This window comes from Fusarium oxysporum, chromosome IV (genome assembly GCF_013085055.1).
Source record: "Fusarium oxysporum Fo47 chromosome IV, complete sequence".
Taxonomy (NCBI): Eukaryota; Fungi; Ascomycota; class Sordariomycetes; order Hypocreales; family Nectriaceae; genus Fusarium; species Fusarium oxysporum.
In genome coordinates this window covers 3,494,868-3,516,772 of record NC_072843.1, presented here as the reverse complement: position 1 = coordinate 3,516,772, position 21,905 = coordinate 3,494,868, and the positions used below count along the sequence as shown (strand labels likewise).

Here is a 21,905-nt window from a genome sequence, read left to right as displayed (position 1 = left end):
CAAAACTCCAACTCTCAGCCTCGTATGATTTTCGAACTGACCTCAACCAGAGCTTCCCATAACCTCCGAGGCCCAACTACATTCACAATGGCCTCGCGCACAGCCCTCCGGGGCTTTTCTCGCACACTGAAACCCTCGAGATGTTCTCCTACTTTCGTCCGGCCATTTTGCTCTACCAATGCCGTCCGTGGCGACAAATCAACCCCGACATCTGATCGACCTACACACTTCGGATATGAGACTGTCACTGAAGCAGAGAAGCAGCAGCGTGTTGCTGGTGTATTTACAAGTGTCGCCGAATCCTATGATAAGATGAATGATTTCATGTCTCTGGGTATTCATCGTCTATGGAAGTGCGTTAATTCCCTTTTAATTATACCGCACGGTGTAACAAATTAACAACGAAGCGTAGGGACTACTTTATCTCTTCCCTCAACCCTGGTGCTACGAACCCCCCTGGTCAACCTCAGCGCATTCTCGACGTTGCTGGCGGAACTGGCGATATCGCTTTCCGACACCTTCAGCACGCCCACGAGTTCAACTGCAACCCCAATGTCTCCGTTATTATCTCCGACATCAACCCCGATATGCTGGCAGTTGGTCGCCAGCGTTCTCTTGCACTCCCCGCGTCCCACCAATCCGCCCTCTCTTTTCTCGAGGCAAACGCCGAAGTCCTCCCCTCTCAGATTGAGGATAACTCGCTCGATCTTTACACAGTTGCCTTCGGTATTCGCAACTTCTCCAACATCCCTGCTGCTTTGAAGGAAGCCCATCGGGTTTTGAAGCCTGGTGGTGTGTTTGCCTGCCTTGAGTTCTCAAAGGTTGACAAGCACCCCATCTTCAACACGATCTATAAGCAGTGGTCCTTCAAGGGCATCCCTTTAATCGGTCAACTAGTGGCAGGGGACCGCGACAGCTATCAGTATCTGGTCGAGAGTATTGAGAGATTTCCTAGCCAGACCGAGTTCAGAAACATGATCAAGGATGCAGGTTTTGTCGTTGCTGGAGAAGGCTACGAGGACCTGACTGGCGGTATTGCCGCTATTCACAAGGGCATGAAGCCTGTATGAGGTGGCTAAAGGATACACATGTAATTTAGTCTGTAAAATAGTCCATCAATCACGATCAGCATCACGAATAGTCAATCAGAGTCTAGCATTGTACAATAGGAAGTTAATTCATTCCAAATCGTCCTCAACCTAATCCCCTAATCCAGCTTCCGTGAACGTCATCATCACATCCACGTCTCCGAAATGCTTTCCAGGGCCCAGAACGATGTTTTTTTAATTCTCTTCACAACTGAACTCCATACAGGTCAAAACTAAAGAAGCCGTACCCTCGATGTCAAGGATTTTCGACTCCGAAATCTCATTAGGTACACGATACATGAAAACGAGGCCGGTGAGATATCCTCGCTTTTCCTGTTGCTTAAGCCCCTATCAGATCAGATCAAGGCGTAACAAACAGGTGATGCCCAAAAAAAGCAGGCAAAGATAATAAAAGGCGCATGGGAGGGGCCAAGGCCTCAGAACGGTTATGTAGTGACACTCAAATTTTGAGTATGATATTAATCGGCGGCGGGTGTGGCGGGAGCGGCGGCAGGTGAAGAGGTGCCTCCCTCCCCCTTGAGGCCTCCTCGACCACGTCCACCCCGTCCACGATCTCCGCCACGACCGCGACCACCGCGTCCACCGCGTCGGTTAGATTCGGAGTCACTGGCTCCTCCAGCGCTGCGATATCCACTGGTGTTGGTGGCACCGCCGCGTCCGCTGGCACCCCAGTTACCAGCACCACCTCGGTTGGCATATGTCTTGCCCTCGCGATGTTGGAAAATCTTGACCAGAGGCTTGGATCGGTCCTCCTGGGTTCTAGTCTTGACATCCTCAGGAAGTCTGGCCAAAGCAGCATCACGGTCCTCTGCTGTCTTGAACTGAACAACCTTGTTTGAATTACCCCACTTGTCAACCTTGAGAATCTTGTTCTTGTCCTCCTCGCTGAACAGTTCTCGGCACTGATCCTCGGTGTTAACATTCATAATGAAAAGACCGATGATGTCCGAGGCAGGTGTCTTAGGAGCGGGAGAAGGAACACGTTCAGGGTGCGCTGAACCGTTAGCTGGAGCGGAAGCCGGAGCTGTGGCCTTCTCGGTGTCTTTGCTGGGGGGAGCGGGAGCAGGACTGCTCGAGCTTGGGGCAGGTTGGGGAGTCGCTGGCTTGGGTGGGCCGGTCAGAGGAGTTGCGACAGCTGGCTTAGCAGCCTGGACTGTTGAAGGCTGTCGGCTGGTAGGAGGGGGGACGCTGGACTGGGTCGAGGGAGGGGCAGGTGAAGGAATACCGGCTGGACCGGCTGTGGTGGGAGGAATGCCGGGCTGCTGCTTGGCGCCACGGTGAGAGAAGTTGAAGCCTTGAGCACGCATCTCAGTACCAATACGGCCATCCTGAATCTCGAGAACCAGGTAGCCAAAAGCCGCATCAGCAAGGTTAAAGTTCCACATATTCTTGAAGGCACTCTCGTCGACTTGTCCGAGGGAAGCCTGGCCAGCAGCCGGGCCACCAAAGGGGTTGCCACCAGCAGCAGTGGTTGGCATCTTCTCGACGATTTGCAGGGCATTCTTCAGAAGGTTCTGTTGGGCCTCATTCTGCTGGATAGCAGGTTCCACCTCACTCTTGACAGTCTCCCAAACGTCGTTGAAAGAAGCCTTGGAGGCAGCAAGCTTGCCACGGTAATGGTCGAGAGTAGGGTTGACGCTGAACTCATTGTAAGAACTACCATATCGGAAGTGGAGTCCGGCAGAGATAGAGAAGTCGGCCTTAAGGGTCACTGAGAGCTGGTTCAAGATGCCCTCACGAGCAGGAGACGCATGTGTGATAAAGATGCGGGTTTCGGTAGGATCGTAAACTCGGTGCGCCGTGTCGACAAGCTCACCCATTTGCAGGAGAGTTGTCCACATAGTACCCTGACCACCAGCAATGGTAGTGCGGCCTTCGCCATTATCAAAAAGCTTATGCATGACAACAGCACCACCAAGACCAAGTAGTCGCAACTTAACACCGCCAACCTCCAGTAGCATTGATCGAGCCTCGTCGATGATGTGCAGGTTAGGGACCTTGTACTCGCCGGTTCGGAACTTCTCTAGTACTCGGACATCTTCGCAAGCACCCCAGACGGTATAGACGGGAACATCAAGCTTGACCTCACCGCTGATAAGGAGAGGCAGCTCCGAGAGAGGAAGCTCATTTGGCGGGAATCGGGACTTTACGGGGCCTGGTCCTCCTTGTTGAATAGCCTTCTTTACAGGCTCGGAAATCAAGGGCGAATACTGCGCAACATGCTTAAGCGTCTTCTCGGCGATTCGTTCCAGGGAAGTGTCGTCGTAGAAACCAAAATCACCGGTGTGGATGATATGGTCAGCTCGGGCTTGTTTCGCAAGATCATTGAGTGATCTCAGGTTTCCTATATGGTGTTCAGTGTTTGTCCGACTGCTTCGCCCATAATTACCAACCTCGAACATCGGCAATACACAGAACTCTTAGGGGACCGGTTTGAAGGACGCGACCCTGGTTGGGCAAAAGTGGTGCAGCACCAGTGGGAGGAAGACCACCAGCACCATTCTGAAGGTAGCCTGGGCCCGGGTTATTGTATGCTCGCGGCTGTTGGGGATGTGTTAACTAATGTTTTCTTCAAAGTGGCCGACTGCGCAGTCGGGGTAATCGCATTTTCGTGGAAGTGCATATGAACGTGGAGTTGCGGATCTCGAAGTTGAGGCCATCTAACGGGGCGCAACGGCGGGACAACACGCGAGCGGGGAGAAGGCGGGCTTGGGAGCAAGGCAACACGGAGAATGCGAGAAAGGCAGAAGTGGCCATGGGCCATCTGGCAAGGTGTTGCAAATAATGCGAAGCTTATGCTCGCTTGTGGAAAGCCGTGAACAGTGCGAGGGAGATGGGCAAATAGCGGATAATAGAAGGGGCCATGTCATGGGGAGAGCACTCACAGCAGCCATTCTATCAATCAACTGATTCTATGCGTTCGAAGTCGGTCGAAGATTCGCGTGTTCGGATAATCGCGTGTACGGTGAGAAAGGATGCTCTGATAGTGAGATAGAGCTCCCAGAAGAGGATGAATGGGTATCAAAAGAGGTGACGATGTGGAATGGAAGACAGGGAGGCAATCACGGGGAGGTGGATTTTCGTAGCTGTAGCAAGGCTACCTCAGAGGTAGAGATAATTTCTAGGTGGCCCCAAGAATCGGGAGCCAAAGGCTTTACCGTTTTCGGACTAGCCGCATCAGCTTCACCTCTGACGAGGTGCCTTGTCCGCCTGGAAGAGTTATTTGGGCCTAGACCAGGGGAAGCTCATTCAGTGGTGCTCTCCAAACGGTTAATGGTCGGCAATCGTAGAGATGACCGTTGGAGATCAAGGTCTTGTCACCGTTTTGATTTGAAAGTTCCTTACCCTGCACAAACAATACAATCTCAAGTGAATCTATATAGGTAAACAGAAATCCATGGTAACGAGAAATCCATCATAGTTTCTCTTCTGATTGCCTATATATATATATATATATATATATAATTTTTATTTTTTTTTATCTTAATCTTGATTCCTCCTAAGTATCCAACTTTGTTTACCCGTTCCCGGATTGAAGCTTTCCACTCAATTCACTGGTTGCTTAGACCAAGGGTTTCATGAAGACCAAGCACTTATTCTCCTGCCTATCTTAAGTAGGTGGCTTATATACTGAGCCACTCAAACAAGTCGATTCCTGATATTAGCCTTTGTATTATAAGGATATGGAGCTCAATCTCCTTTGTCGAGTCCAATGGATAGTCCTGCCTGACAATCAGACTCAGTCACAAGCACCCACACCGGGGCTCACACAGAATAACAATCCTGATTTACGTTTCCATTCCCTTTACCCGAAGGCTGAAACAGCGAGTGAGAGAAAAAACCATATTCCTTGTTTATGGCCAGAGGAATAGGTGAAGCGACAATGCGAGCTTACGGTTAGCGGTCGTATAGGCTCAGGGAGCAAGAAAACTTCAGATGCCAAACTGAGGTGCCAAAATCAACTAGTCTAAAGACTTGCTAATATATACTAAACTTACCTCAGTCTTTTAATCACTTAGCATACAGATTCTAAGCTTTCTTGCCTCTCATAGAATCGGTATCTCGTGGTAGGTAAGGGTGCCAGTTACACGAAACCACATTCTATCTATGTGTAGGTTTAAGACTATTATCCAGCAACTTTGTGGACAATCACATATGAAGATCATTAAGGAGGCCAGCCTAAGCAAGACATATTGCAAGTTATAAAAAGTTTGGTAATGAATGTCTTCAGTGCTTGGTATTCCTTTGATGCTCCCTTCACATGAAGGAGATCTGTGACGGTGCGGAGCGATGCCTACTGTCCAAGTCATCACAGCCCCCCGGCATGCTTTGAGTAGGTACTCCGTATATCTCCCTTCTTGTTCGATCCGTAACAAGTTCAGCGGGGTAGACTTGCCCTTGGAGTAATGGTGTTGTTGGAGTTCCCAATGCAACTCTGTTTGCCTTGGATTTGACATGACTTGCAAATGGACCAATTCCCTACCGATGTTGTGAGATTATACAACAAAAACTCTGGAACCGCTACGAGACAAGATAAACCATACGATAGAACATATCTATACGAATATACAAAAAGAAGCATGGGGCTGGCCTTGGCTCTTGGGTATCATAGCTTTGTGCTGATCTGAGACAAGGATAACACCCACATGCGACCGATGATGCGGTCATCAAGTACTCTATCTAATACAGGAAACAAACAGCAAATGGACGATGAATTGTTCTACAGAAACGAAACAAGCTTCAAGAAGAGTATGTTAAAGTTACACAACCATCAGATTATAGACCAGGGTAAAGTATTAGTCTTCAGCGAAGCGGAAAATTGTAGTAACGCAATTCTGTTTATGAGTATAAATGCTGATACTGTCCAGGCCCTTTGGACATGTGTAATAAGTTCGCATTCTTAAACGACATACCTATTTTTTCTCTTATTGTAAGTCCATAATTATACTTGGCTAAGGTTGGTATATAATAGGTAGTAAGATTCTTGTAAGGTCCTCAGTGATTGTTGCTATACATTTGACTACCTAATCGGCATTCCCCTCCCTGTCTTGCGCCTTTTGCCTATTTACTAGCTGATTTACGTAGACTTGACATTTACAATACTGATGGGAACCTTTCGTTCAGGTTATTAGCATCTCATTCCTCTGCTATATGATCTTATTTGCTTGATCCTAATACGAACAATGACATTTCCGGACAATGCAGAAGACATGAAGCCCAACGTGCATGTGCAGCCTGTTTCACTGATGGATAATTATAGCTCACGCTAGAGGCTCATTACGTGAAGAGTGATCTGAACCAGGACTCAACTGTGTCATTTGGTATGTGTTGAATGAAATGTTGTTCGTGTTGTCTGGAGCATACAGCCATGCGCAAGAGACATTCCTCACGGGTCAAAACGACCGCGATTATTCGGCCTTGTTACCATGGCACCCCCTCAATGATATTAGCCGCTACGTTATGTGATATTCGCCATCCATCACAGCAAGTAGGTTGCCATGCGCACCGCAGACGTGACAAGACCGTCCTTTCGGACATGAGAAGCCCTTTATTAACCTGGCCAAGAAGAAAATGAGCTTGACTGTCGGGTTCATTCTGGGCAAGCAAGGATGGACCCTTTTTCAGGGCTCTTTACTCCTGGTTTTGATTCGAGGGATTGAAGGGACATTGACCAGCCCAGCACAGACGTTCAGCGAGTTAGAAACTCAAAGCAAGGCTTCATGGCCGCATCCATAATGACTAGGCAACTTGGGTACCTGACACATGATTTATCAATCATGCACAACTATCTGATTTGCACAGATATCTGACAGAAAACCATGTTGTATGTTTATTCTTAGTATACCTTCAAGATATTTTCCGCCCAGAGTTATAGTATCCATGAATAGATGTCTAACTCTGATGCAGCCTCTCACATGGGCCTGCGGCACTGAACCACCCCGACGGGCGCCAACTTTAGTGCAAGATAGCGCTGTGATACAGTGGAACAGCGCCTGATGACCCGCTGTAAGCGCCTCCACCACGTGACCTACCTTGACACGTCTCATGCCCCGGTCTAAGTACCGTCACCCTTTGATTGCATGTACCTACCCTTACCAGGGCTACCCAACTTGTATCTCGCCTTGGGCCTTGGACGAACCTCTTCTTTCTGTCTCCCTTGATTTGGGTCTTTGTCTATTTCAAAGAAACAGCCACAGCCTCCTACCAGTTCCTCTACGATCACATCACCCGAAACGATTCAAATAGACGATATCACCCCCACCAAGATACGATACGGGACACTAGGAACCCTTGACGGACGACATACAGATCAGCGGCTCGTCCTCACATTCTCCCCATGCGACAACAGACTTGACGAGAACGCCGTCCCAGGAGGTGACCAAACCTCTCATCCTTTCGAGCCACAGACGTTCCATTTCTTTGCGCCGCTAGTACCGTGGTGCACTAAGGCCCATGATAACGTAGATTCGACATTCAACATCGTTTTAATAGACAAGCCGGGATACCGCACACAGGCAATCGTGGGCGTGCAAGCCTCCGTTGAGGCCCACCCAGCCGTCGATGATGGTACGTTAATATTTACATTCACCGAATGCTTATTTCTCTATATGGAACACGCAGTTATTGGCAGTTGGTGTAATTGCGCTCTTTTGTTTATTTCGTCACTGCTTTCTCAGGTTGTCGCCACCCATGCTGATCCTAGTTTGTTGTCTGTATAGACATCATCTCGACCCCGCGGCGATGTTGGCGGCAGTTTTGCCAGCAGACGCGGCCATTCCAGTCAACTTTCGATTTCTGATCCAAGCCATCATGTCACCGAGGCTATTGGTACTCTGTATGGCGATGAGGACGATTCAGGATCAGAAGGTGGTCGACCGTTGAGTGTAAATCGTCCACTGAGCTTCATAGGCGGTCCGACACCTTACCAAGAATCGCTCCCTCGACCACCTTCAGATGATCGATTTCTGTCTGTAGACACACGAAGAGGACTTAAGCGAACCGATTCCGAATCGTCCGCCGGCGAGACATCACCTGTTAATGGCGACCCGACCAAACGCCCTCAACCGCTTTCACAAGGCCAGCGAAGTAACTCATTCGAACAAGGACCAAAATCGCCGTTATCTCCCACGCTTTCACTTCGCGATGTTCAAGCCGACTCGCAATTTTCTCTCACGAACATTGATAATCCGAATGACATCGCTCAGGAGTTGAGTAATTTACAGGCTCTCAGGCGGCTGTCGATGGATGTTGGAAACAACAAGGATCCAGATATGCCACCCATGTCTTTGATGGCTATGCCGACTATAGCACCAAGCGGTGACGATGATGAGAACGACCCTTCAAGACTACTCTGGGTTCCTGCTAGGGTGCATCCAGAGTTGGCCCCCGGCGAGTTCAAGTCGTTTCTTGAAAACAGGGTTCATTCGATAAGACGAAGATCTGGAGACTCTTTTCTATCTGCCGATACCGATACCAGTGAAGGCGACTCGGGAGCTGGGGGCCTAAGAAGAAAAAAGTCCATGCTGTCACGACAAATAGACAATTCAGGAGAAGGCGGTACTCTCGGTTATGTCGATGGTGCTGAGCGATTAGATCGAAAACGCTCACGGGGCCACAGCCATGAACTCAGCCTGGAAGAACTCGTCAAAGATCCCACGAAAGCCGTGCAGAAATTTGCTCAAGAATCTCAAGTGGCACCCTCTGGGCCTGAGAGTAATGCAGACGATATGCCAATTTTGCCTGCTGCCCCAGGTATGGGACTGCGGAGGTCAACTCGAACAACATATCGCAAGGGCGGTAGTCTACGGACTGGACCCCTGGCTCGACGGTCTGGACATAGACAACAGCCTAGTGAGGATTCGAATTTCGCTCCTCTGGAAGCACCACCCGGTCACGGTCTTACACGAGTCCAGTCGGAGCCTGTAGCAGACAACTACTCACAACAAAATCGCACAGTCAAACGATCACATAAGTTCTCCCAGGAGTCCGTGGAAGATTTCGATTCATATGATGAAACAAGGCAAGGGACCAACAATAGCGAGCTCAAACGTGCAGAGACATTTCAAGACCAGTTACCCATCCGATCTTCACCGAGTCTTCCAACAATTGAGACCTCAACTTATCAAGACGCTCACGATCAGCATGAACAGAAGTTTCCAAAACGGTCATCATCCCAAAACGCAAAGACTCACCCTGTTTCTCAGAGAATGTCGGAACCTGAACCCGTGATAGAGGAAGAACCTAGCCGCTCAAGTCGACGAAGCATTGGCAGACAACCTGCGTCTCAGCCTGCACAACAGCAACATACCTCCCGATCATCATATCCCCAAAGCCAATCCTTGAACGATAATCTTGCGGCAAACCCTTCACTACTTCCTGGAAGCGGCTCATCGCGAACTGATAGCCTCACTTTCATACCAACACTGAACCAGGATGAGCGAAAATCCGAAAAGAAATCGAAGAAGGATCGGGATGATGATTCAAGCTCGACCAAGTCTTCCGGAAGCGCCTGGAAATGGTTCAAGAGTACAAGCGATGACAAAGAAAAGAAGAAAGAAGAGAGTAAGAAGTCCAAGACCAAATCACTCGGCGAAAGAGTTCAAGACAATGTACGATTGGATGTTATTCAAACATCGATTGATAAAAATACACCCAAGGGCCGTGAGAGCCTGGTCCTTGACCGTGACAACGTGGAAAGCAAGTTGCAGGAAGAACGAAAGAAGGAGAGCCACCGCAAGAGTGATTCCAAGAGGGACAAGGATGGTAGTATCTTCTCGTCCATCTTTGGTGGAAGTAAGAAGAAGGAAGAGAAAGAGCGAAATGCGAAGAAGACACAACACCTCAAGGTTCCCGAGGAGCCAGTGTATAAGCCCCTAGTCCCAGATGTGGATTACCACTGGACAAGATTTCCTCTTCTCGAGGAGAGAGCGATATATCGAATGGCTCATATCAAGTTGGCCAACCCCCGTCGACCCTTGCTCAGCCAAGTTCTACTGAGCAATTTCATGTACAGTTACCTGGCTATAGTTCAAGCGATGCATCCCCAGATGAACGTGCCCATTTCGCCGCAACAGAAACGCTTGGAGGAGGAAGCTCGACGAAAGCAACAAGAGCAGGAATACCTGGCTCAACAGCAAATGCAGGAGGAGCAAGATGCCCAAGAAGCCATGGATCAATACGACTTCGATTATCACCGGGTAAGTGATACCCAGACAATTATGTAAACGATCTTGCTAATTTCAACCACAGGCCGCGGTACAATATGGCGAGTCTGGTAACGGAGAGGTTGATTATGTTGACGATGCTCAGATTTATGAGGATGAGCATGGCACAGATCACCACCAAGACTATGGCTACGACGATCCAGAAGGGTACGGACCGGGATCCAAGGAATACTACCACCAGTACCATGACAATGGGAACGATCGTCGGCAGGATGGGCGAGAGGATATGTGGTAACAGCCCGAGTAGTTGTGCAAAGCTCATTCGCAGAGTTGATCATTATATATGTTAATGTTTTTATCATCACCGACTATCATTAGCTGCCGGGGCAAGTGCCTCAGACAGCGTGCAGCGTTTTCAATCAGCCCTAGCATATGGCGGAGTTCCGGAAGACGAGCGCACGAGGGCGTAACAGGCTTGCAAATATACACTTCCAATTTCCTTTTCTCCTTTGTGAAAGAAGAATGGCCACGAGACTGGCGTGGAGACAATCTTGTGTGAGCCTTTCTTGGTCTTCCTGTTTTTCACTGCGCTGTCAGTCTTTGCAATAATGTTTGGTGGAGTTATTTGTTGTTGGAGTACTGGGATGAGCGTTTATCTTTGAAGAAGCGATGGACTGTCTGGCATGGGAGGAGAAAATAGCTCGTTTTCCTTGGGGGACTAATACTCAAGGTGCTGGACACATATGTCTTGAACTGCTGTTGATGGTGTCGTCAACAACGATCAGGAACAGCATGAGGTATGAAGCTGTAGGATATGATCTAATAGAGATAGAACTGCTAGTATATGATGTTGGAAGAGTCCTTAAGCATGGTTAAATGTAATGCGAGGCAGTTCGTCCTGTCAACTATGCGCGTCTTATTGTTTAATGATATTTTACATCGGGTTTGACACAAGAAAGACTTGTACGTAGTCTTCACGGCTAACATCCTTCTCAAGTTCCTGCGAGCGTGAAGTACTTCCGTTACTGCCCCGAAGCACCAACTCCAAGCGTGCCTCGTCGACGACCAACCTGATTGATACGGGCATGTTCTGTGTTTAAGGGCTCTTTACACGTCCACCGACACTTCCCGGAGCTTCTGGAGTTCTCGAGCGCAGAGCTAACACTATCAATTACCTAAAACTGACAGCCTAAGCATTGCCAGAGGGTGGCGCGAGGAGAGAACCCCAATGTGAATAACCACGAGAATACCATGTGATAGTTAAACAGAGGAGGTCAGAGGAATCGTACGGCTGGTGTGCCAACTGTAACCATAGCCGCCAATAAAATATGTTTGATGAAATAGGCCATCTCTCGATGTTGGTGGTGAACTGTGGGTAATCGGCTAAAGTCGTCTCAACTGATCAGTGATACTACAGTTGGAGTGTAGATACCTTGGGTGAGGTATAGAGCCCAGTTCAGTTTCCCACTGAGGTCCCTTTGACGTAGACTGTAGTCTGATGTTCCCAGGGCATCTGAACTTATCACCATCCGTTCCGAGGGAGCCTTACAATAGCAGAGAGGGGCGCACTTGCGGTTGACGGTATTATTTTTATAATGATCAGGGCGTCGGTAAAGGGTGTACATCATTTGCCTTTGCTTTTACATCCGGTCTTAGTAGGCCAGAGTTACCAGTTGAAGAAGTATTCAACGGGAGGATCGAGGCTGAAAGATGACGAAAGCAAGCCTACGGGAACACCGTAGTTACAGTAGCGTATCTGATGCATCAGTATATCAGTTAGAGATATCAGAATCAATGTCTCATGGCTCTTGCCTGCAAGTAGGAGGTAGCTAACTGTGTTGTTCTCCATCTTGGTAATTCCAACGAAGGTTAGCCTTACAGAGAGATACCAGCAGCAAAACGATTGTAATAGATGACAGATGGAACAACGCGGGATACCCAAGAACTGGCGAAATGCTAGCATAACAGACTTGTTCAGACGGCGCTGCTGTTGGACGTTTCCAGATGTGAAGTTGTGGGAGAAATGAGGCCTTCTGTCAAAGCCTCGAAACTTTGAGTTGTAAAGTAAGGTTCCTAGAGGGGTATAGGTAACATGTAGGTAGCTTACATAGAACTAGAACCTATCTATTCGATCGTTCTTGTGCAAAGCTTGATACTAACTTGGACGTCTCGATGTCATTGTATGGCACGCTAACTACAGACTATAGAATAAAAGACAAATCATGAAAGCACCATAAGATAAAAATTGGCACATTGTTATATGTTCAAGTGCTGAACAAACTTCATGATATGAAACTAGTAGCTTGCCAATGAATTCATTTACAGAGTGATACCCGTTTATTGATCATGATGAGTGGGTAAAGAAGCCAGGAGGATTATAATAACCCTAGCTGTTGCTAACATTGCGAACCATGCCATTACTGGTCAGAAGTCAAATCAGAATGGACCCTAAATATGATCAGCTACGCGCTTACAGGTAACCATCTGCAGCGGTGATCAGGGGATGGCGCTTATATGAGCTCCACAAAGCGAAGAGATGACAGCTTCAACTATCTGTCTACGTAGTACACTGACAAATGCCTCGTAATCGAACCTGAGTTCTGTTCTTGTTTATGAGCCAACACCCAATATACAACTTGATCTTCCTGTATTGAGGCCCGGGGTGAATTCAAGGCACCTTCTTCTGTCCTGATCTTGCTATTGGTCCGGTAGTCAAACTGATGATTTCCTAAACCGGCCAGTTAAAGAAACAAGGGAGAATGCCGGTGGGAGAAGTATCGCGCTCTGAGTCAGTAAGTCCATATCGTGTAGTAATAAACTCAAACCGTCTGAGAGTTTACAACATGTGGTCGAAGTTTATTTTACAACGCTCCACCGTTGTGGCTCCCAGCCAAAAACGGCCCAACAGGCACAACCTTGGCATCTGCATTACCTGTCATACGATATGGTGTTGTCTGCTCCGTACACGGAGACAAGTTATCAACACCAGGAATAATAGGTAGCGACGAGGGTCAAATGAACGGTTGTGGGTTCGTTGTTGTTCCTCCAGTCCCAACATTTTTGCTCCTTACTCCTTACTCCTTGGCGGCAAATGGCGTTGGTGGAGGCAAAACTGTTCCAAGAATTCGTCATGAGCGTCCTCACTTTTTCGTTCAGCTGGAAAAAGCAAGTCTAGAAAAGCATAAAGAAGTCGACCTATTTCCAAGGAGAGGCATTTTGGCATGTTAAGGAATGTTGCATTGCGCGTTGATATAATAAAGTTGCGGCTTGTAGACTATCGGCCGAGTCTAACGAACGGCACGGCTGGGTAATATTGTACATCCTGTGAATGACCAGGTGAAAAGAAGAAGAAAAGGAAAGTCTCATTGCCCATAAATGAAGAAACACTCTTTCCAATTGCGGTCCCAATAACTCATCGTACAGATAGACAATCTCTTTTTCGGGTGTAGGTAAGATCGGACCATGGTCCAAGCTCAAATCCTGATGACTTGGCTGTAAGGGGTAGCGAGAAGACGACATCATTGATGGAGCCTTGGCGTTAAGTTCATTCTAGTACTGCTGCCGGTGTTGATGTGCTGTCTCGGCGTAGCTTGTTGTTGAGTCCGTTGAACAGACGGCCTATTGACTCCTTTCGTCCTCTTCGGGGAACTCTTTCTGTGACAAGCGAGTCGACGCGGTCCATGGCATCAATGAAGATGTGGAAGTCAACATCATCTTCGTAGCTGAGGTTCTCATCGCGTAGAGACATGTACTCCAACTCGTGATGGCTTAGAGTACTCTCATTTGATGCGGTTGATGAGGTTCTTCTCGATTTGATAGGGCTGCTGGCTGCACTGTTGGTTGGACTGGACATGATTGGTTGAAGGAGTGAAGTAGAAAATGTGTTTCAGATTGATTGTGTATGTAGATGGCTCGGAAACAACAGTAAATTGAAGATTAATAGTGGTATGAAGAATGAGCATGAAAGAAGAAAGTTAATTGAGCAGGGGGGGAGAGCTCTAGGTATATAAATTATACTTCGTTATACTTTTTATGGGGAGGGGTACGGAGTAGACTAGAATACGAATCTATCGAGGAGCCGCATATAATATGATGAAAGCTGACATGTTGTGCTTCCTCAGAGAGCGCAATGGCAAATCAGTCTAAGATTGTCAGCTTCGCTTCCTAAAGTAGTGCCAATCAGTTCCTTGCCCGCACCCAGGGGACGTGACAGGTTCCCGGACCACATGTAACGCTATCAACAGGCGCATTCCTCGGCACTGTCAGTTATCAGCCAGCGGTGTGCACCACCCATTTCCACACGTTGGGCGATGCTATCAAGTTAGCGCCTTGCGTGCGTATCTGATATGACACTATGGATGACGACTGCACCACCAAAATAGATGGGCGGATATACGGGTTGGATTGGATGGATGCTAAAACCAGGTGATATTTCTAACAAATGACATTGGATCTTATACAGCTTGGGGTGAACATGGACCCTTTTATTTCTTCGGCTCCTCCTTCTTCTCCTCAGGCTTAGGCGTTGGCAGCTTGAAAGACTCGGGTGTGCGGTCCTGTCCGGCTCCAACGGGCTCCCACGCACTGGAACCACCCTCAAAGTTACGGAAGGCCTGAGTGAGCTCCAGAGGCTCGGTGACGATACGCTTCTTCTCCTCATCGTATCGGATCTCAGTGTAACCAGTCAAGGGGAAGTCCTTTCGCAGAGGGTGACCCTCGAAACCATAATCGGTCATGATTCGTCGGAGATCGGGGTGACCGGCAAAGAAGACACCGAAAAGGTCGTACACCTCTCGTTCGTACCAGTTGGCACCATCAAAAAGTCCGGTAACACTGGGGACAGGAGAAGCCTCATCGGCGTAGGTCTTGACACGAATTCGAGAGTTGTGACGGACCGAAAGAAGGTTGTAGACGATTTCGAAACGGTTCTCGCGCGTGGGGTAATCCGCAGCAGTGATAGTGCTAACCTGGGTGAACTCAGCGGCAGTGTTGTCTGTCATGTTTTAGCAGTTGTCTCGTAGCCAATTGACGTGTTACTAACATTTCAAGAAGCTGAAGACAGGGTAGACACCCGAGGGGGAGATATAGATGGTGAGTTCGTCCTTCCAGACGGAGAACTGCTGGATGTACTTGGGCAGAGTACCCATCAACCAGGCACCATAACGGTGCATGTTGTCGGACTTGCTCTGGTATTTGTCGGCAGGGTTGACGATCGGGGCCTTCAGGACGCTGGGGTGATCTCGAGGGGCCTTTCGCAGGTTGGGAGACTCCTTCGGCATTGCGACATATTGACGGGCAGTGCTGGACAAGCAACGGATTGCCTGGTCGTTACGGAGCTGGACGGAGGGCCTCGCGGGTCGCAGAGCTGAGGCCAACGCCCTGCTTCGAGAAATGCTTGTCGCCATGGCCGTTTGTGTGACGATTCGAGGCCAATTGGCGATGCAAGATGTCGTCGAGACGAAATACCTTACGGTGTTGGTAATGATGCCGCAAGCATTGGCTCGAGAATCTTAGCGGCAGAAGCGTGAATGAGATTTCCCGTACTTGAGCCGACAATAACGCTATACTTTGCCTCCAGTGCTTCTACCACACAAAGCCAAGTACCCCGCTATTTTACTTGCCCTTTGTCGACCTTCAATGACGAAGATGCCTACACGTGATTCGAGCTCTGAAGCTAGACCGAGAATAGCTTAGATGTATTTTCCATCTTTCACTTTCCCGCAGCCTCGATGCATACCAAACACCGTTCCTCTCCTTGTACTCACATATCTATTTCCGCCCATCGCATCTCAAACTTACTATTTCTTGCCTTTCACCTTAATTATAACTTCTCACAATGGCGCCACAAGATTCATTCATAGAAGATGAGGAGGATACCTGGTATGATTCACCGCCCGCCTGGGGGTGGCGCTTGTAGCGCACTGCTCTCTGGGTAATGTTTGGTACCCAAAGCTGACCTCTTGATAGCCCCCTCTGCATCGAAGAGTTTGATCTCTCAGATAGGAACTTCAGACCTTGTCCTTGTGGATACCAGGTATGATAAGAATAATATCTTGCCAGTCAAGGTTGACCTTCCGGCCACGTTTGCTAACTTTGAGGTTACAGGTGTGCCAGTTTTGTTTTAACAACATCAAGAATAATATGAACGGCCTTTGCCCTGCTTGCCGACGACCTTACGACGAAAAAACTATACAGTGGAAAGTTGTTACGCAAGAAGAGTATGATGAACCCTCTGCCACCATGGTGCTATGCTGACCAACCCCCAAGAGTCGCCGAGTTTCGGGCCAATATTCAAAAGAACCAAAAGAAACGAGCTCTGGATCAACGACAAAAAGAACTACAGAAACGCGAAGCCGAAAAGGAGAACCGTAAGAATCTGATCGGTGTCCGTGTTGTCCAAAAGAACTTGGTCTACATCACGGGTCTTGCACCGACAGTTCGAGAGGACGAACTTCTCAAGACGCTACGAAAGCCCGAGTTCTTCGGCCAGTACGGCAACATCCAAAAGATATCCATTAGTAACCGAAAGAGCTCTGATGGCCAACATCAGTCGCTTGGCATTTACGTGACCTTCGAACGTCCGGAAGAAGCGACGCGGTGCATCCAAGCTGTGCACGGATCCCACAACGGTGATCGAGTCCTAAAGGCGCAGCACGGCACGACGAAATACTGTTCAGCTTGGTTAAAGAATGAAAAATGCGGCAATCCTGGTTGCATGTTCTTGCATGAACAAGGCGATGAGGAGGACAGTTACTCACGACAGGACTTGTCCTCTATGAACAGTATAGGGTCTCAACGGCCTCTCCCCGGAGGCAGTTCGCGGTCGGCTTCCCGACAACAGATTTCCCATCCTACGCCGCCTCCCGTCGTATCTCATCCGATGACGCGCTCCATTAGTAAAGAGGGTTCTGAGAATGGTGCCGATGGATCAGCTCTACCTTCCTCAGCCAACTGGGCACGCAATCCACAGCGAAGTCGCAGAGGCAGTCTTGCTACTAGTGGTGCTGCATCCAGCCCTGCTATTTCAACAGCTCAGCCTGTCACCGCAGAGCCTGTACCAGAAGAAGCAGTCGAAGAAGAAGATGAGGATGAGTTGGAGGAAGAGGAACCTCAGCAAGAGGAGCCAGTTGCTGGGCCGTCATCATCTAGGACCCGGGAGTCTGAATCACCTGCACCAACTCAAGAGTCGCCTGATTCATGGCTTAAGGAGATCTACAAGACATTGCAAAGTTGCCCCATGCCTATCTTTCCAGACGTTGACGAAGACCAATACCCACCTATGTTCGATCCTCGTGGTGGCGAGAAGCGCCGGGCTATGCGAGAGGAGGAGGATTCACGTTTGAGTGGAGAACAGGAAGAGCGACCCGAGGTTCGTGAGCCATCGGAAGGAGAACCTGAGACCGGTGGCAGCCTTGCTCTCGGAGGAGAGCCTGAGGACCGTGACAGTTCTGGCGACAACCGAGGCTTCGATCGCCGACCTAGTGCTCAGCCTCCTATTCAGCGACTTTCTACTGACGGGCTCTTTGGACCTTCCCTCACTGGAGCCTCACCTTTTGGCCAGAGCTCGGGGAACCCTGGTTCGCGGTCTATGACGCCGCAGCAGCTGTATCTTCGATCTCAGGGCGGATTTGGCGATGCCCCTCCTGGCATAACCAGCCAAAGCAATGCTTTCCAGAATCAGGGTCAAAGCCAAGGCCAAGGCCACAACCGTCAATCCTCTCGATTCAGCTTTGCCAACGACAACGCTGGCTCTTCTACCAACGTCAAGGTCGCAGCCAACCCGCGTATCATGGCCCAGCAATCCTCTATGATGCCCAACACGTTTCAATCGCAGAGCAGCAATCAGTTTTACGGTGCCTCCATGCCTGGACCTCCTCCTGGTCTTAAGTCAACCGGCACTCCCCCTAGCATGTTCGGTCAGTTTGGTGGACAGGGCTTTGGCGCCCCCAAAGACAATTCGAGTGAGCTTCTTCAGAGTTTAATCGGCCGCGGTCGGGCTGGTAACAACCAGTCCCACGATGCGGGAAAGCGTGAGTTTATGATTCCTTCTTATTCAAACCAGTACCCACCATCCTCTACCTCCACCCCAGCTCCTTCTTCCGGGCTCCTGCCGCCTCTCTATGGTAATACACCTGGAGGGTACCAAGACATGGGCTCTAAGCAGAAGAAGAAGGGAAAGAAGCACAGACATGCTAACACTTCCTCCTCCGGGGGGAGTGGCTTAGTAGATCTTGCAGACCCGAGTATCTTGCAGGCGCGAATGCAGCACCAGTCTCAAGGCAGCGCCGGAGTCGGACAGGGCTTGTTTGGCGGTCAGAGTCAAGGTGGGTACAGTCACAACATGATGTATAATGCAGGCTATGGAAGGTGGTAGTTTTGATGTTTCTTGGAGTTGTTGCAGTCTGGGAGGGTGATGTTTGGTATCCTCTCATCGGTATCGGCTTTTTCTTCTTCATGCACAAAGGGGGGGCGTTCTTCGGAAATCAGGGTCAGGGCGAGAAAAGTTGCCTTTCATCTTCCTCGGGGGACACGAGTTTCAAGCGCATCTTGATTCAGCAGCATATGCGTGATTAATGCTGCTCTGGGAGGTCAGCTTTTGCATCAGGCGTCATCTATGTTTTATTGGGGAAAACGGAGGACGACGAGAGAATATCTCGAGTCTCCTTCCTCCGACTTTTACCGGTCTATGGAAGACCGCGCATGGGGGTTCACGTCAGGCAAGCCATCATCGTCTTCCACAAGCTCCCTATGTATGTTAACAAATGTCGAATTCATCCGCCTAGGTTTGGCGGTCTCCTTGGTCAGAAATAGCAATACCCTCTATTCTCTCCAAATCGCCTGTTCTTCTCGTTGTCCCCCGTGGAAGACGATGTTGGTCGCCGTAGCATGATCCTGTCCCCAAAGTCTTGTATATAAATGGGGTGTTGCTCTCGTAGCGTAGTCTTTGTGTTTTGCTTTACATTCAGACCGAGTGACTGAACCTATGCTAACAAGCGTTCAGATGATGAGCTCCCATCCCTGGACGAGGCTACGAATTCTGTCGACGCGTTAGTTTCTGACGATCCCATACTGCCGCCAATTGGTCTGGAAGGTCGCACATCTGTGCCCCCGGGCTTGTCGTTACCCCCAGGACTGCCAGCCAACATATCGAGACCTCCATCTACTCAAGGTCATACAAAACCCACCAACATTGTGCCAGCGTTGCCTAGAATGCCACCCCCTGGACTCTCACAAGGTTCTTTAACTCCTGACCAGTCGCCTGCAAAGCTAAAGCCAGCGATACCTGTCTCGGAAGCAAAGAAGAACATCAAGTCTCTGGCGGCCGAAAGCGGACTCTCACGGGAGATTACGACACAATCGCAACCGAACCTTACAAAGGCAAGTTTCTTACAGGATGAGGACTTTCCAGCTTTGGATGCATCGAAGAACAAGAGTCGACCCGCAACGCCTACACCCAAGGCTACGCCAAAGGCCAAACGTCATGCTGAGAGGATTGTGGACAGAATGATGGCCAAGGCCGGAGCCAGCCTAGAGAGCATGGCCCAGGCAACCAAAGCGGAGGAGGCCAAGGTTCAAGAGACCAAAGCTCAAGAAGTCGAGGCTCAGGAGACCAAGGCCCAGGAAGTGAAACCTGCATCATCGTCCCAGGCAGCAGACAAGAAGCCCATTACTGTCAACACTCAGGTTGGAAAGAATGTGGCTGTGAAGACCAGTGAACTATCTGCAACAACTGAGAAGTCAACAACAGAGACCTCGGCGGCCTTTCCTCCCTTGCCTACACCCTCGTCTACCGCAATTGCATCCCCTGTCACACGCACAGCACCAAAGACACTGCGTGTCATTGCAGCTCCCAAGGCCGAGGCACCTCCTCCTGCTTCTCCTGCCTTGACCATGGCATCGGTTGCGTTGTCAGGCACTTCCAGGGCTGTCTCTGGTAGTTACAGGCCAGATACACCTGTCAGCGAGATGGTTAGTGACAACGCCTCGGTAGTGTCTGCCTCTGTGACCCATTCTCGGGCAAGCTCGCCACCCCCCAGCAGGATTGGGTCTGCTGCGGTAAGAACCACAACCAAGAGTCAACAGCGAAAGCAACGAAAAGATGTTTTGAAGCAAGAAACAAAGTTGATCGCCGAGGCTCCCATAGCAGAGGCAGAGGTGCATGCTCCTATCATGGGACGGAAGAAGAAACAGAAGAAGGAAAAGCCTATTAAGACGGCCCAGCCTGATGCTTCTACTATCCCAGAGGCTCCCGCAGACGAGCCATCCCAGCCACCATCTCAACAAGAGCCCGTCAAGGAGCCCGAAAGAGAGCCAGAAGAGAAGCCTCTCAAGAGCAAGAATTCTCAAAAGAAGTCAATCAAATCCAAGGGCAAAACAAAGGAGGTCGAGACTCAACCGACTCCTCCTCCTCCTCCTCCAGCGTCCCCTAAGGAATCTACCCCTGATGCTCAAGAGCCACCTGCAAGACCACAGCCTGACCCGGCGTCGGTTTTTTCTGAGATTAAGAACACTCTCTGGGCTTCGAGTGTCGATAAACTCCAACTGTTTAAGCCCATCGCCAATGGCTCATCTCGCACCGACTACAGTGCTGCCAAGAACAACGCCAATAAGGCTGAGCATTGTAAAGACTGCTCTTGCAAATGTGGAGAAATTCAAGATGAGGATCTTGCAGCGCTGCGCGCAGGAAAGCCTGTCCGAAAGCAATTCCACGTTGATGGCAGCCGCATGCTCATTACCCCCAATGGTGACTGCATACGTGGTCTGACCCCTGAGGAAGAGGACGCTTTCCTGGAACTTCAAGCTGCCATTGCCAATACGGCAGAGAACCCCGGATCGTTCATTGCCCCTAGACATCAGCCTGGTAGTGGAGCATTCTCTCTTATTAAGGGCCGAGCTGTTCCCAATGGACGTCCCAACATCTTCCCCGCCACTGCCCAGCTCCAGTCTCAAGACCCTATCGGAAAGCTTCAGCGAGAGGACGCGCTTAGCTACATCAACCAGTACGTTCTCCCTCGCCTCAACCTAGGTGCTACGAACATGGGATTTCCTAAGGGAGCATCACCTACTAAGGATGCGGCTGCTGCGAGTCTCAACTCTCTCGCACCCTACTTCTATGGCCCCGATGCTGCCGCCGGTGTGGGTATTTACAGCCCTCCTGATGGAGCACGGGCGATGCAGGACTTCAGCTCGGCTGGAATGTCGAGTGAAGAGCGTGGAAAGAACTTCGGCATGGGTGTCGGTGGTATGCCCCTGATGAGCGTCGAAGATGCAGAGGGTGCCCTTGCGGCTGCTCGACGAGAGACTGAGAAGTTGGAGAAGGGATTGAACCAGGTAATCAAGCGCAACAGACGACTTATTCTTGGAGGAAACAACTAAGAGACAAGAACGACACACCGCATTTTAACAACACGCTGTATTATGACCAGAAGAGTTGAGGACCTTCAATGGATGGCCCATTGAAGCTGTATGATGCTATGAAGCACAAATATCGCCACGGAACGGCGGATGGCTTTGTATGATAATCGATAGGATCAATGTTGGAATAGTGTAACTAGGAATCATAAGGATAAGAAGAATCGGCATAGAAAAAAGGAATTGCAGGTAACCCAGTCCTGTACAGGGTGGTTTGTCA

General features: G+C 49.5%; 6 protein-coding genes across 6 annotated transcripts; 3 read left to right on the top strand and 3 right to left on the bottom strand.

Annotated features, from left to right (window-relative positions):
* Positions 1–45: 45 nt before the first annotated feature.
* Positions 46–1,206, top strand: FOBCDRAFT_31761 (UbiE/COQ5 methyltransferase). Its single transcript, XM_031178457.3, has 2 exons — positions 46–353; positions 413–1,206. Exons 1-2 carry the CDS (start codon positions 88–90, stop codon positions 1,068–1,070), a joined length of 924 nt encoding a protein of 307 aa, XP_031044344.3. The 5' UTR covers positions 46–87; the 3' UTR covers positions 1,071–1,206.
* Positions 1,207–1,532: 326 nt separating this feature from the next.
* FOBCDRAFT_31757 (uncharacterized protein) lies at positions 1,533–4,192 on the bottom strand. Its single transcript, XM_031178458.3, has 3 exons — positions 3,995–4,192; positions 3,503–3,650; positions 1,533–3,453 (listed from the first exon to the last, which is right to left on the bottom strand). Exons 1-3 carry the CDS (start codon positions 4,001–4,003, stop codon positions 1,568–1,570), a joined length of 2,043 nt encoding a protein of 680 aa, XP_031044345.3. The 5' UTR covers positions 4,004–4,192; the 3' UTR covers positions 1,533–1,567.
* A 1,563-nt stretch (positions 4,193–5,755) lies between these two features.
* Positions 5,756–10,568, top strand: FOBCDRAFT_132140 (uncharacterized protein; the record flags this gene model as incomplete). The annotated part of the gene is made up of 10 exons (XM_031178460.3): positions 5,756–5,858; positions 5,978–6,039; positions 6,370–6,430; positions 6,476–6,597; positions 6,912–6,933; positions 7,100–7,115; positions 7,318–7,570; positions 7,602–7,676; positions 7,829–10,306; positions 10,359–10,568. 10 exons carry the CDS (start codon positions 5,756–5,758, stop codon positions 10,566–10,568), a joined length of 3,402 nt encoding a protein of 1,133 aa, XP_031044347.3.
* A 3,249-nt stretch (positions 10,569–13,817) lies between these two features.
* On the bottom strand, positions 13,818–14,313 carry FOBCDRAFT_292242 (uncharacterized protein; the record flags this gene model as incomplete). Its single annotated transcript, XM_031178461.3, has 1 exon — positions 13,818–14,313. Exon 1 carries the CDS (start codon positions 14,124–14,126, stop codon positions 13,818–13,820), a length of 309 nt encoding a protein of 102 aa, XP_031044348.1. The 5' UTR covers positions 14,127–14,313.
* A 310-nt stretch (positions 14,314–14,623) lies between these two features.
* Positions 14,624–15,880, bottom strand: FOBCDRAFT_181425 (uncharacterized protein). The gene is made up of 2 exons (XM_031178465.3): positions 15,315–15,880; positions 14,624–15,266 (listed from the first exon to the last, which is right to left on the bottom strand). The coding sequence occupies exons 1-2, from the start codon at positions 15,676–15,678 to the stop codon at positions 14,758–14,760; spliced, it is 873 nt and encodes a 290-aa protein (XP_031044352.2). The 5' UTR covers positions 15,679–15,880; the 3' UTR covers positions 14,624–14,757.
* Positions 15,881–16,109: 229 nt separating this feature from the next.
* Positions 16,110–21,854, top strand: FOBCDRAFT_292234 (uncharacterized protein; the record flags this gene model as incomplete). Its single annotated transcript, XM_059611797.1, has 8 exons — positions 16,110–16,153; positions 16,241–16,307; positions 16,379–16,491; positions 16,541–18,303; positions 18,364–18,597; positions 18,867–19,023; positions 19,057–19,073; positions 19,275–21,854. 8 exons carry the CDS (start codon positions 16,110–16,112, stop codon positions 21,647–21,649), a joined length of 4,770 nt encoding a protein of 1,589 aa, XP_059464725.1. The 3' UTR covers positions 21,650–21,854.
* Positions 21,855–21,905: the final 51 nt, after the last annotated feature.

Excerpts from the sequence above, each read along its gene's own strand:
- FOBCDRAFT_31761 (XM_031178457.3), top strand. The coding sequence starts at position 88 with ATGGCCTCGCGCACAGCCCTCCGGGGCTTTTCTCGCACACTGAAACCC. Across the intron at positions 354-412 it reads GGTATTCATCGTCTATGGAA|GGACTACTTTATCTCTTCCC; the intron begins GTGCGTTAATTC and ends AACGAAGCGTAG.
- FOBCDRAFT_31757 (XM_031178458.3), bottom strand. Across the intron at positions 3,454-3,502 it reads GTGTATTGCCGATGTTCGAG|GAAACCTGAGATCACTCAAT; the intron begins GTTGGTAATTAT and ends AACACCATATAG.
- FOBCDRAFT_181425 (XM_031178465.3), bottom strand. The coding sequence starts at position 15,678 with ATGGCGACAAGCATTTCTCGAAGCAGGGCGTTGGCCTCAGCTCTGCGA. Across the intron at positions 15,267-15,314 it reads TGTCTTCAGCTTCTTGAAAT|ACAACACTGCCGCTGAGTTC; the intron begins GTTAGTAACACG and ends AAAACATGACAG.